At 41.0% G+C, this 14915-nt stretch overlaps 2 protein-coding genes across 2 annotated transcripts in view; one reads left to right on the forward strand and one right to left on the reverse strand.

Moving 5' to 3' along the window:
* Window positions 1-10657, reverse strand: part of LOC134876941 (protein eva-1 homolog A) — a 66140-nt gene extending 55483 nt beyond the window's left edge. Inside the window, exon 1 of the mRNA XM_063902216.1 lies at window positions 10280-10657. Within this exon, the coding sequence (XP_063758286.1) occupies window positions 10280-10388 (109 nt within the window). The 5' untranslated portion in view covers window positions 10389-10657. The remainder of the gene's footprint in view (window positions 1-10279) is intronic.
* A 1070-nt stretch (window positions 10658-11727) lies between these two features.
* Window positions 11728-14292, forward strand: mrpl19 (mitochondrial ribosomal protein L19). The gene is made up of 6 exons (XM_063902218.1): window positions 11728-11880; window positions 12090-12204; window positions 12288-12406; window positions 12742-12876; window positions 13439-13620; window positions 13817-14292. Exons 1-6 carry the CDS (start codon window positions 11802-11804, stop codon window positions 14036-14038), a joined length of 852 nt encoding a protein of 283 aa, XP_063758288.1. The 5' UTR covers window positions 11728-11801; the 3' UTR covers window positions 14039-14292.
* Window positions 14293-14915: the final 623 nt, after the last annotated feature.

The following is a 14915-nucleotide window of genomic DNA, read 5'->3' on the forward strand; positions in this document are numbered from 1 at the left end:
GCTCTGGAGGAGAACAGAAAGACTATGTGCTCCTCATGCTTGAAGGGATCCACAATGAACGGTGTGGCTTAAAAAAAACCCAGAGGTGAAGCTTAGGCTAATAAAGGCATGTTAGCAACAAAGCTACGCTTGATGTTTGGGCATATCGACGTCAGCCAACTCCTTCAGACCAAGGGAGGACTTCCACCTGGGGGTCTGTGGTCTAAGCTCATCCTGAGGGGGGTACTGGGTATGAAACATCTGCTGCAGGGATGGCTTCTTGGTTGGAAAGTGGTTGCTAAATCTACCCCAGGGAGTCCCCAAAAACCAAACAGTGGTCCCACCCAACCTTCCCATGACCTCTGTTAGCACGTGCCTCTCCTAATGACCCCTGGGGGTCAAAGGGCACTAGGCTAGAGGACGCTTTTACTCTGTGTTTCTGAGCATGTGTGTTTCTTATCATTAATAAGATGGGATGTGGGGGTGAGGGGTGAAAGAGAGAGGGGCGCAGAGGTTCAGAGAACACCCTCCCTGATATTTGGATGCGTGTCCAGACGCCCACAGAGACACACAGAGAGAGTGTGTGACAGAAAGGAAGACACAGAGAGTCGGAGAGAAAGAGCCAAAGGAAGAGGAATCCATCATTTTAATGGTCACTTTTATGACCTAGGAGAGGTGGGTGGCAGCTTGAACGCCCCGTCATTGACCGAGGGTCCGTCAGACACCAGACAGATGCATCAGTGTGTGAGAGCGACAGATGTAGCTTTCTTCAGTCGTCCTCTCCACAGTGGTTTGGATTTAAGTGATTGTTGGGTGGGGCAGTGGTAGCCTCAGGCTTAGGGTAGTGAGGTTGTGACAGAAAGGTCATAAAGGAAAGATCTCCTTTCTCTTGTTCTCCCCGCTGAGGTTGTGCAACACGCGATAAAGAGTTGACCAAATCTTTGGAGGAAAAGGAGCTTTTAAAGAACCTGAATCGGATTCTGCTTCAAAAACAATCCACTCTTATTAAAAACCTAAATGAACAAATCTTGTAAATGTTAAATATCCAAAAATATGGCTCCTGAGGTAGTTTGATCATGAGATTAAAACAGGAGGAAATTCAGGTTGTTGCAATTGGTAAGAAAATATTTGGAACAGGTTCAAAATTCAGCCAAAATGTAGCCATAATCCTAAAGTGAGTCAACTACACTGCCAAATTATAAAGCGTGATCTTAACAGTAATTTCCACCTTCTGCTCACTGCAATACTTCCTGGTAGTTTATGTAGGCTTTTCTCTGGTTTTTATTTGCATAGGTATTTTAACTTTGACTTCTATCAGAGAACAAGATATTTTCCTAATCAATTGTACTCTTTCTATCTTTTATCCTAGCTTAAGTTCTCCAGAAACTCAACACATTTTATTTATGCATACAATTCCCATTGCTTTTATTCCCACACCCTGGACACACACCATTTGCAACTCTATTTCTTTTATTACACCCTGGCTGCCCAGGCTGTCTGGCATCATTAAGATCCAGTATAGCCTCCCAAATACAAATCAAAAGTAATGAGTTTTAATGCGATAACAGCAAGAGAGCATACCTTAATCGAGGTTCAAGCATGCAATCTGAAGAAAAGAGAGGTATTTCTTTCAACACAAATGAAGGTGGAAGTGGGTGGGCACTGAGAGGCTGAGCTTTTTGGGGAATTAACAAGCTTATCGGGGGGCTGTGCTGTGAAAACAAGCAATAGAACAAGTCTTGAGGAGCTGAGGGAGTGAAAAGCCGTCTGCAGCATGTCCAATGGGACTTAGCAGGGAGATCCCTTTCCATTTACAACAAACCAGGACAGGTCTGCAGCAGTGACCAGACTAAATGGGAGAGCTTACCTTTCTCTATTCACCCCGACTTTCACAGAGAGTTTGTTTTTGTAGCTACCGAGTAACTGGGGTCTCCTTGGGTAAAACTCTTTGCCTGTTAAATGTACATCCTCAATTTGTACAATATTAAACATTAAGAATAAACCCTCTTCTGTGCTCATATTAAAGATTATAATCATTATCTGTTGTTCATTTTGTTTTTCTGACATTTTAAAAAACATGAACAATTACGCTCACAGAGCCTGGTGTGTGAGGCTATTGCTCCTCTATCCTGTCAACCCAAACTATTCAAAAGGACTTTCAAAGACTATTGGATTGATTGCGATTACATTTGGAAATCCAAACCATCCAATATTTTGGTTTACGACCATATATCTGCGGGACATACCACGTTCCTATCAGCTTCAGAGGTGCTTTTGTTTTGTGATAATAATCAAATGATAGCATGCTAGCATCGTCATGCTAATGTCAATCTCACCATGTTAACATGCTGATGCTGATTTTAGCATTTAGTTTTAGGCACTGATGTAGAGAAAAATGATTTACAACAACCAATTACGTGTTGACCAATCTTTTACTAACTTATCAGCCAACAGCTAAGGGTTTTAAAACAGGTTTACTATACAAAAACAGGACAGAGATATTGGAAGTGCGTCAATATGCCACCTGAGTCAAATACTTATTGTTAATTTAGCCTCAAATGTAGGTATTTTAATAATCCCTAACAAGAATGTTACTTTCATGCTGCCAATGGAAATATGGTTCACTTCTGCCTGGAAGAAATTATTTTGGATGAAACATGGGAGAAACAAGGGAAAACTCTCTCCCCCTCTCTCTGGTTCCCTCCCCCATTACCTGAGCCAGCCAGAGGGGCCTGTAAGCAACAGATTAGCAGTGCTTTGGGGAGCAGGCTGCTGTAGCATGCTGTAATGCAGACTGTCAGTCCAACACAGTTGGGGGGCTACACAATGCCTCCTTGTTCAGACTGGCCCTTCTGTGCCCCACCTCTCTACCTCTCCATCTCGCTCTGTATCTCCCTCTCTTTCTCTTTCTTGGCCTCTCAGATTTAATCAAACCATAAACACTAATGATGTTCAAAGAAATGTTTTCCTCTCCTATACTAAAGAAAGCAGGAGTTGAAGAGGGAAGAAAGGATTGAAGAATGGATGAAAAAAAAAGATTAAAAGAATGGCAGATCAAGGCGGACATGCTGACTCCTAAACCGAACATAAATCAGCTCCAAGGAAACTGAGAGAAAGACGGACGGGCGGAGGAGGAGGACGAGGAGGAGGGGCATCAAAGCATGGTTGACATTCTCTGAGATGCGGTGGCAGAAAAGGTGTGTTCGCTGGGTTTCTGGGTGTGTGTCGAGGGGCTTGTTGAGAGCATAATTCAACAGCCAGCACATAGGTGGGGTGGACATGAGGAGATAATTGCTATGGCAAACACCCACCAGTCTCTTTCGCAACACTTGTTTCTGTTTATCTATAGCTCAACTTCATCCTTTAACTGGTTGCTGCAACACTTTGGAGCTGGCAGCAGCAGCTATGACTGCTTATCCAATTGCCCGCAAGCTTTCTGCTCACAGAGTGAACACAACTCTCTGTGGAAAATACAGGTCTGTCGCCAAAATGTGATTTTAATTAACTACACCAAATGTTGGCTAAACAGAGATGGCAAAGATGTGAGGATATCTCGCTATACTGCAGCTGTGTGCAGGGGTGTCACTGAGGAATCTCTTCATCACGTTTACCGTGTTTTCTTTGGGGCTTCTTACACCACCCCCGCGCAACAGGGCAAGTGCAAACACACACTTGCAATGTCTACATATAGATCTTTGCAGTTAAATGCACCAGGAATTAGAACCCCTCTTCTCTCCCCAATAACAGTTATTACTATACATCTGGGTGGATTGACAGAAATCTATTCTAAATACTGATTATCATATTATGGGCTGACGGTTTTCTACTGATTATAAGTCTTGATGTAGTTAGAAACTCCTCCACAGCCGACGTAGGTCATTTTCTGTGCAATCTTAGATTACTTTGGGAGTTTCGCACAAAAAATCAGACACTGTTTTAAAAAGTGACACCTACTCTCACTCAAGATTATAGTTATTTTTTACAGCCAGTGTAAGCCCTCAGTCAACAAACTGATAACACCCAATTACAGTATATTGCTGAGATGCTCAAGTTGCTTCACACCTGTAGTTTGGTTTATTGGATTCCAGTCTCGACCACATGTGCACAGGTATTTTTTAAACAGTGCGTTTTCGCCTTTTGTCTACATACAGGCGTTCAGGTCACTAAAAACAGACCTTTTGAAAAAAATCAAACGTTGTTTCAAGTTGTGTAAGCATGGGAAAGTGTCGCAAATAAGGGGACATTCTGTGCGGTGGAGAACGTTGCCAATATAATGTTGTTTCTAAAGTGGGTAACAGGACTTTTTATATGTTAAAGAGGCCCTATTTAGGAGTTTCCCTTTCCTGTAGTGTGTTATTTAGGTCTTCGTGCATGAAAGTGGGTCTGTAAAGGCTAAAATCCCAAGCCAGAAACACCTCCCTTGGATCCTTTGTTTACTTCTGTAACATAATGACATCACTATGTAACACTTACGGATGTCATGATATCCAACACTCCCACCACATAGACCCCAAAGCCAATGTCGCCGTTTTTTTCAATACCAGCTTGGAGTTGCCTTACGGTTATGGCGGAAAAAGAACGCCAAAATGCTGCATTTTGGTTCTGGAACTTTTTTCCTGCGTCATCAGCAGATCATGATCACACATGGCAAAGATAAAACTAAAGTGGCCACATTTGAATTATTAGACTGCATGAATGGAAGAATCAGGATAACTGCCGACAACAGTTTCACTGATTACAAAACAGAATGCCTGGCAAGTGTGTGTCTATTCTTTCTGTGTAACGAGGACATAACTGACAGACTGGGTTTAATTTTGTGCAATATTGCCCCAACAGCAGCCAAATCACTTATTGAGCGTTACCTCAGTCAGGATGTGCACTCTTCCAGCACACATATCTTAGCCAGGAGACATAAACAATATTTTGATAGGTTAATATGGCTTATATGCCGGGACTTGACTCAGCTGAGACAAAGCTTGCCTTTACGTCTCATTCAAACACATTGACGTTCACATTAATCTTGTCACCACTTCGGTATTCAACGCTTGATCCTTTCATTCAGGACTTTCCTTCAGCATAACGTATAGTAAAAAAGCAGAGGAGATAATTGAATCTGTGTTTGTTGCAGTGGGCGGTGGGCTTGTTTAATTTCCGGGGCGCGGAAGGAAAGAGTTGTTTCCTGTTGTAAACACACATCTCTCATCACCAACTTGACATTGTTGCCTTATGTATGCGTTTGTTCATGTGCTTATTGTATCCACAGGGGAGGAACTTACACAGTAGGTCATGTGTTTCATCGCTATCATGTTGTGCCAGACTTCTGCTTTAAATTACACAAACACACAGACAGACACAGACACACACACACACACACACACACACACACACACACACACACACACACACACACACAGTATGGCTATATACAGGGGAACACACATCCAGAAGATATCCACATTACATCTCCAAGCTATCTGCAGCTCAGATTTCCCTTTACTTATTAAACTGTGGATGTAAGAGAAGTTGTGTTGGTACCAAACCCTTAAGATAAGATTTACACTGTTATATATAACGAGCATGGCTCAACTATTAATGATACACAACACGCACGGATAAATGGCTGGATATGATGTTTCAAATCTCAGCGATAAATTCTTAGCATTCTGGTTGAACCATTTTCTAGTAATGTGAACCTCTGTATCAATTACTTCTGGTATTAAATAGCCTTCTTTAGGCTGCTCTCTTTTAGATCCAGCTCTCCAGTTAAAAGAATTATCTCACACTAAAACATCTCTTATTGAATCTTATACTGTGCCGTCTCTCTCTCATTCTAATGTCAACATTGTGAGTTGTAGACCTGAACTGTCTATAACTTTTGTCACTTCAATATTATGTAGGCAACACCTAATTCATTTAATATGGGATTTGAAAGGATTTCATTTTTGATAAGCGGATTCAAAACCAGATTTGGTGAAATGTTCTTAAACCCCGACCAAATCCTTCTGTTACGTGTCTATAAAGAATTTTGGTTGATTTAAGAAATGTAAAAAACGTTTGTATTTCAAAACTCGAAAGTTACACATTTTACATATTCAGTATGAAGCAGAACAATACATGAAAGAAATGCCTCCCTAGTTGACACCCAACAACTCTGTGTGTTTTGATACTATCACCCAATGAATCAAAATTTCTTGACACTTCCCTCCTTAGGGAGAGTTGTTCACAGAGACGGCTCTTTGAATAGCAGCACCCCCTCTCCATTCAGCTGCAGAGAAAAGCAGCTTTATGCCAGGCCCTCGCAGTCCGCCTAGCCGCCTGCCTCCACCGCAGTAGACAAAACAAGTGGGAGGCAGGATTTGTTTAGACAGAGCTCACCTGGCGCACACAGACACAGAAACAGTGATCAGGCAAGCCCTAGGGAGGAGTAGAGGCAGCTACGAGGACGGGGAGGAGGTGGTGGTGGTGGAGGAAAAAAGGAGGCAGGAGAGCTGAGGAGCGTGTGAGGAGGGGGAAGGGAAAGGGTCTGAGAGAGGAGAGCATGGGGTTCAGTGTGCTACCCTTATCCACCACTCAAAAATCAGAGCGGATTAAGATTGAGGGGCCTCCAGTAGCGCTCCGTAGATGGAGGGGTGTGTTTGTGTGTATGTGTGGGCAGTTAGGGGTAGCCTAATCAAGGACTTGGATATAAAGTAATAGCATAGGTGGATTTGTGCGTGTGCGTGTGTGTGTGTGTGTGTGTGTTAGTTTAGACAGCTTGCTCATAGTGAAACTATCAGCTGATCTGTCACCTAGGAAGGATCAAACTTCCTAGCCTTTTTACATCGGAAGATCAAGCACTACTTATATTATTAATGTAACTCATCGTCAGTATTTAACAAATGAATTCCGTCTACCAAAAAGTAAAGAATGAAAAAAAAATACCCATCAAAAATCGTATTATTTTACGCTGCAGCAATATTAGCCACTCAGAGTTAGAGTGAGACTGAGATTTCCTCATAGGGAAGATGATGCGGTTGAAGGATGGGTCAAATAAATTCAGGACTTTCATCCAGGTAACCGCTCAGTCAACAACTGAAATATTTACATTCAGTACTGGACTTACGTCGCATGTAACTGAATGTACATACCTATCTAACCCCTAAGCCATAAAACCAACCACCAAAAAGCTTTAATTCAGATACACGATTGCTCCAAATTACTCCAAAGGTTGCATACACTTTCCCATGAGATCCTGATTCATTCATAATTCAGGTTTGATCCAAGTAACTGTCTCAAAACCGAAATACTAAGTTTGTAATAACTTCATCAGGGAAGTAAAATGGATGTTTTTTCATCCAAATGACTGAACGCGAAACATCAATGCCGAGGAAATTAATCTGATCCAACACAACCTTTCTTTGAAGTTAACCAAACATCTTCATCCTCTTCTGAACTGAATTGAAATTCATGAGCTGAGAAAACAGCGCTGTGTTGACTTTCTCTCTACCTTTCCCGACAGTGGTCAACATGTGTGATGAGGTTCGACAGGGGGAAACAAAGAACAAGATGGATGATAACTCCCCCTAACCACACACTCACAGTTACTATGGGTTGACCTCAGTTGACCCTTTGGCCCTTCAACAGCCTCACATCCCATTGACTGAGGTTAAATAGCTTTTTGCCTACGGGGTTTTATGACAGAGAAAGAGAAAAGAAGTCGCTTCACTGTAACCTTTTAGCAGTGTCCAGAAACAACTGCTTCTGAAATGTTCTACAGTTAAAAGAAACACACAATACATCTGTGTTTTGTAAGTAACTCACAGGCAAAAGGCCCTCTTGTAGCAAATGCTGGATTCCTGTTGTTGTTTCAGCCTCTTTTACAAACAATTCCCTATTCACCGCTTTCCCCTACCTTTACAACTGTGGTGCCAAAAAATATAACCGTTTTCTTCTCTACATGGCATTTCAGTACGAGACAAAAAGTACAATACCTCAAAGACACACCTGCCTTAAGATCTTGAGAACACATTTTACACTTCAAAGTAAAGGCTGCAACTTCAGTTTTTAAAAAGTGGATTAGTATTCTGATTATTTTCTATCTCGATTTAATTTAAATCAGATTCTAAATCCATCACTTTATAGTATTTTTTTTAAATATGTGAGTTACATTCCATATACCAGGGGTGCAGTGAGGTCTGTATTTGCACAACAAAGCAAAGATTCATGATGTTCAGTTCTGGTAATGGATGGTTAGCTGTTAGCTGTCTGATAGAGAACAGTTACATAACCAGGTGGTCACATGAGTAAAGCTGAGAAAATACACACAGAAGAGAAAAAGGTGTTGAACTTACATACATTTATGGTTTATAAAATCAACATAATGCAACTTTTGGTAACTGTCAAAACATAATTAATCTAGCTTCCTACTACCGAAGTTAGCCTGGGGGCTTTTAAGTGTTGCCCGGCTCACTCCACACCTCTAATTAGCCGTCAGGCGGCTGTATAACAGAAGATGATAACAACAGGGGGGGAAACTCAATCTAATCATGCAGTAGGTTGTTTCCATGATGAAATATATAACTGCCATGACTCAGTCTATCAACTCAGAAGACACACAGAAGCATGAACTATAAATAGCATGTGATAAAATGAAGTTGCTAAAAAAAAAAAACACATATAGAAAAGCAACAGTTGTCTTCGCTGGATGAATGCACCTTGCTCATGTGACCAGATTGTCCACCATCACAGACCAACCATATGACTTGAGTGATAGATGTTAGATCTAGCACTTCTGTCACACACCCTGGCAGCAAATGTCAATCAGAGCCCTCCTCTCAGTCTCCAGGGAGACTCCAGCTGGTCAAGAATGTGAGGACTGAGGGATTTCTTTGTCCCCGAGGTATTCGGAGTCCCCTTTCTCATTCCTGTTCATTCAATTCTTGTCAACATATCTGTAAAAGCATGTTGCACAGAGTCCCTCATGGGTGACCTAAGGTGCATCTGGGGAGTTAACACTAGCATCCCTTGAAAACTAATCTCAAGTGTAGAGCAAAGGAAGATCCCATCATGACAGCAGGGTATCCTCCCCTTCCCTCCACGGAGCAATGTTATCAATGAGCCACTGAAACATCCAGAGGTTAACTTCCAGAGCATAAAAATGCTGCACCAAAGCTACAATTTCAACAAATAACTCCTACTCCTTAGTATCTGGATTTACCTAGGCCAATAGTTTACCATTCTTTAATGTACTTGAGTATTTATGAAAAAACCATCAACCACTGACACATACATGGCAATTACAGAAACACAACCTTGTTAACAGCCTTCACTAGTGATCTTAACAGCTCATTAGGCTGCAACATGGACACATGCACACACAATCATACACACAGGGCATGGTACATACATCTGCTCTTTAGCACCTTTTCCCCACAGTGTTAGCCTGCTCGTTTCCAACCATTAGACCCATTAGAGGCCAATTAACACCGACACAAAGCTGCCTTCCTGTTTTATGGCACTGTAAACAGAACCTGCAGGCTTGCCTTTGGCTCAGCACAGCTCAATGGCCTTTATACAATGCAGAATAACTCATTACTTTAGTAATATGCTTCTTTCACTCAGCAAACATAAAAGCCTTCAGATTCCGTCACACTGGATTGCACATAAACCTGAGGTAATTGGCAGTTTACAGGCAGTGATAGGACTTGAATTGAGTTTACCTTTAATACTGAGTGTATATAACGTCTCTACAGTGTGCTTTTCTTTCTGAGTGCTGCTTTGTCTAGACAATAGTTTCCCATCTAGTGACATATTAACCACATGATCCGATTTATCTCAATTGCATCAATGGCATATATGTGTAGCTGATATATGCTGTACTGATAAAGCAACCCTTAATCCCTACACAGGTGGCCGTAGTAAAGGAGAACCTATTGTTTGAAGTGCCTTATGTGACTCAGATGTGCCCAAAAGATAAGAGACATGGGTCTTTCCGCATGTTTAAGTTGTGTTTCCAGGCTACACGTTGTTGAAACAAACAATTGAGTGCATGCTGCAGCACGCCAGAGGCACGGGTGCTTGCAACACCACTCTAAAATCACTGCTCACAGTTTGAGGTTTAAAGCATACATCTGGATTTATCGGAGTAATTTCCCAGCGTGAAAAAAGTGCACTTCTCTAACGTAATGTGGGATGAGGCTTGAATGCAGACAAAAACAAGTGCTGGTCATTCGAACATGCTGCTGTATCTTTGCTGTCCAAGGCTACAAACAGTGGTTTTACACTACTTTTGGTCTACAAAAACAACATGTGAATTCCCAACCTGAGAAGTCCGATGAGCCCTTGGTGAGATCGCAGAGGACGCTCACACACGTTATTCCCAACAGGAGAGCATAAGTGACGGCTGAGAGAGTCCCATCTGAGAAGAACATCCTTGAAGCCTCGAAGTTTGTGAGTTTATCCAAAGCATTAGAAAGTCCAGCAGCTGCATTTGGGTTCAGGATCCGCGTCTCTTGCGGGAGGTGCGCAGTGCCATGCCTCTAGTCCTCCCTCATCCTCCTCCACCACACTTCTGACAGACTGTGGTGCGGGTAGGGGCTCCTCTGGGCTGCAGCAGTGCACTGCTCTCTAACTGCGTGTTGTGGTGTGAAGGCAGCCCACCTGGAGGACCGCCGCTCCCCTGCAGGGTCCCAAAGACCTAGAGTTCCCTACCAGACACATGCCACACAAGTATGGAAGGGGCCATGTGTCCCCAATGAGAACTTTAAATTTGAATAATATAAGTCCTGCACAACCTTCCAAATTGTCATTGCTTATTGTAACTGCACATATTATTATTTATTCATTTATTACATTTTATCATATATATTTTATACGGGTAAATATATATGTGAGGCATATGATTTTCCAAATATTGCTATATTTTAATGTTGTTTAGTTTTCTTCAAAGAGTTTTTTATCGTTTTATTTTACGGTCCTTTTTTCTACAATGTATCTTCTTTGATTGCGTTTATGTATGCAATAAATACACCAAGGCAAATTCCTCGTGTGCGTGATAACCACAGGCAAAGGCAATAAACCTGTTTCTGATTCTGATATGCAAAAGTGTAATACTGGTTTTCAAATATTCAACATTCCAAAGCTTTATTGTCACATGCACACAGCAGCTACAGTGTAGTTATGGCAATGAAAAGTCCCAGGCTCCTCCAAAAAATGCAACATACATATACATAACAATAAAACACATTCAAATCAACAATAAAAATAGTGCAAGAAGAAACAGAAAGAAATAAAATGTGCAAAATTATGTTGCAAGAGCAATGTCCAATTAATGGTATACGTATATTAATTGGTATTAAATTGTTAAAATAATATAACTTGAAATGAAGAATCCAGTAGGCAATGTATTGTTACTTTTACTGAGGCAAAGGATCTTAATACTTCTTACACCCGTATTATTTTTTTGAATAGAGGTTATTATTATTTTAATGATAAGAAAAAAGTACTTAACAAATCTACTTTAAGAATCATTCATAAATACAAACAACAAAAACAAGAAATTGACTCTTCCTGTGTTGCTGATGTAGCAAATAATGTAAACACATAGTATCTATTAATAAGGGATAAAAGTCTGCCATCTCAATACGTTAACAATTGTATTTAATCTATTTTTTCTTGTATGATCTTTTAGGTTCTTCCTGCTGTTTCTTATATTTACCAGATGAAACAGGTGCGCCATCTTGTGGACAATATACTTTACTGCAGATTGGAATAAATCGCATTTCAATGACATTTGCACTACACGGCTTCCGTACACGTTTCCATGTGACAACAGAAGGTCAGACATGGCTGTCTGTGGGATAAAACTAAACAAAGTGATGTTTTCATTGAGCTTATTACGAAACCTTCGGCTCCGAAATGAACGTAAGTTAACACAACACTCGTACATGTCTCTGTTTTACTCTAAATCTGCGGTCGGACTTTGAATACGTGCAGTACTTGTTATGTACAGCCTGACTTATGAGCTAACGTAGCTAGCGGTACAATGTTAGCTTGCGATTATTTAACATAATAAGGACACATATTTTAACTGACAGGCTCTTTGTTGTCTTATTTTCTTGTTTTTTTTCCAGGATTCGTATCCACGTCCCTGTGTCGTCTTTCTCCCGAAGAGGAGCCACCGAAGTTCACCCCTCCATCTAAACCTGTCATTGTAGATAAAACACAGACTGTGGCCTCTCTGAGAAAGTAGGATGTATTTTAGTCTTTCTCCAAATACTGCGTTCTGCGTTGTTGTTTTTTTTTTGTAAGTGTTGTGTCTTCCTTCCCAGGTTCCTGAGCCCAGAGTTCATCCCACCTAGACAGAGAACAGATCCTATCAAGTTTTCCATGGAGAGGAAAGACATGATCCGCAGGAGGAAAGTGGTCAACCTCCCTGAATTCTACGCAGGTAAGGAACTGGTTAAAGCCAGATATTATCCTAATGAACTCAAATACAATTAGATGGGCGTATGATATTGTCTCATATATATCGCAGACCTCTGAATCGGATAGAAATTGTACCATGAACTCAGTGATATCACAAATATTCAATCCATATATTATAATACTCTATTTTGATGAAACATTTATTTAAATAATCAACATTATTTCATAGTTTTTTCCCCCCTTTTGTCTTGATATTGCAAACATTATCAAATATTATGGTGTTTTGAGAAGTACTGTGTATAAAACAATTGTTTGAGTTCTCATTTTTAAATGTCAATCATTGTTGATTGTTTCAAGGGAGCATCCTGGCAGTGACCATGGCCGACCCCAATGCAACTGGGAAAGTCAACCGCTTTGTTGGCATCTGTATCAAGCGGGGGGGAACGGGGCTGGGAGCTACATTTATCCTGAGGAACATCATTGATAACCAAGGTAAAGTTTATTTATGTTTTGCATAAGCTTTCAGGAACAAGGGTCTACTGACTTAAAACAATTGGTCGACAATTTGATTAGGTCAGAAGAAATTTTTTGTAATTGTCATAATTGTTTCTGTAAAAATAGCAAAACATGCCAAGATCACATTTGGGTTGTTGCGACCCTTCTTTTTAACACAAAATGTGGCGTCACTGTCACCTGGCATGAAGGTATATTGAGTTTAGAGTGAACCAAATTGTTCTCTCATTGTATTGTCAATGAAGTAACTCACTACGGCCGTCCCTTTTCGATAATATTATATTATGTTTTCTTCTGTATGTTTTCTGTAAGTGTGCTGCTTCTTAACCTGAGACCCTCCCTCTCTTCATGTTCGATCTCTCTTTAATAGGGCAGCAGAGGCTTGTTGTTTAAAATAAGTGCTGTCTTTTAAGTGCATAAAAATCATGCTTAATAACTTTGCCCCTTACCGACTTTCATCAAATGAGACAAACAGTGAACCAGTTGGCCTTCAGGTTTAACTATGATTTCAATCAAGTGTTTCTTCACGTGTATGTCTCAGGTGTGGAGATCTGCTACGACCTGTACAGCCCTCGCATCCAGAACATCGAAGTGCTGAAGTTGGAGAAGAGGCTAGATGATAGCCTGTTGTATCTGAGAGACGCTCTGCCTGATTACAGCACCGTGGACCCCAACATTAAGCCCGTGCCCATCTCCCCCACTGGAGAGGTGCCTGTCAACGAAGTAAGAGCCTCAACAGGATTTGAATATGTCACAAAGAGCTGGATTAAATGGGTCTTCTTTAAACTCATCCATACTTATTATTGTTAAAGCTATTTTTAGAAACCTTTACTATTATAATTCATATCAATTCAGGTGTTTTTTGTAGTAAAGCTGATAAATATTTTCCAATGATTGAGATTTACTGTCATTTTTCCAGATCAAGGTAAGGATGCGGCCAAAGCCATGGTCCAAACGCTGGGAACGACCCAATTTCGACATCAAGGGCATCCGCTTTGACCTGTCCCTGAGCGAGGAGCAGATGGAGCACGCGCAGAAGTGGGCGCAGCCGTGGAGGGAGTACGACATGCTGAAGGAGTACGACACGTCCAAACTGGAGGAGCAGATCCTCAGTGAGGTCCAGCTGAAGATGAGCAAGTGAAAGAGACTTTTTCAGGAATGGGAAAAGCCTGGAATGTGAGGTTTTCATGGATGAGGAACACTCTGCTGGAATAAGTCAATCCAGATGGTTCAGCACAGGCACACCAGTGTATAAATGTGGAGAAGCCAATATGAAAGCTGGTGTTGTGGTCTGAGGAGTGATGTCTTCTTCTTTTTGTATGGCCAGTCTACTGTACTGGCCTTAGTTATCACATCAAATAAGTGTTTTCTGTAATAAAAAAATACTAAATATTCTCTCTTTTGCATTACATTTTGTTCTCTCAAGGAACATGTTCGAGTTTTAGTTTCTGTTAGGACTAATGGATTTTTTTTTAAGCATCAAAGTTAAGTTTGATGCTGGGATTCTCCATGGACTGATGACATGTTGACACTACACTAGGTGGTGCTATTCCTCTTTGTATGTTTCATCCATCAGCAGTTGCATAACCAATCCTTTGTTGTGTCCTACAGTGTTTTGATGGAAACTCTGCCATGCTGAATAAACAGACAGTGTTTTGTTTTTTTTCAATAAATAACGAAGAGCCTGTTTGCAAAAAGCAGCTTTAGCGTGTTATTTGATGTAAAACCTGAAAAGGGTGTTTTTAAAGTCACATCTTCAAGTTTTGAGGGGATTCTGGGTATTAATTACTAAGGATTTCCAGATAAATCAAGTAAACCTGCTTCTTGGATCAGGCCCCTGTACCCTGCACTTTAAAGAAGAAAAAAAGCCTGGTATTCAGGGCCCATACACCAAGGACACCCAGTAGTGTTTTACTGTTGTGGATGGAAAATTGTGGTGCTGAGATGGTATGTTAGAGCGTCAGTCGGGTAGTATAAAAACACTTGGACTCCTTATGTTATGTCTGCTCACTGTGAAT

The sequence above is a fragment of the Eleginops maclovinus genome, chromosome 15 (genome assembly GCF_036324505.1).
Source record: "Eleginops maclovinus isolate JMC-PN-2008 ecotype Puerto Natales chromosome 15, JC_Emac_rtc_rv5, whole genome shotgun sequence".
Taxonomy (NCBI): domain Eukaryota; kingdom Metazoa; phylum Chordata; class Actinopteri; order Perciformes; family Eleginopidae; genus Eleginops; species Eleginops maclovinus.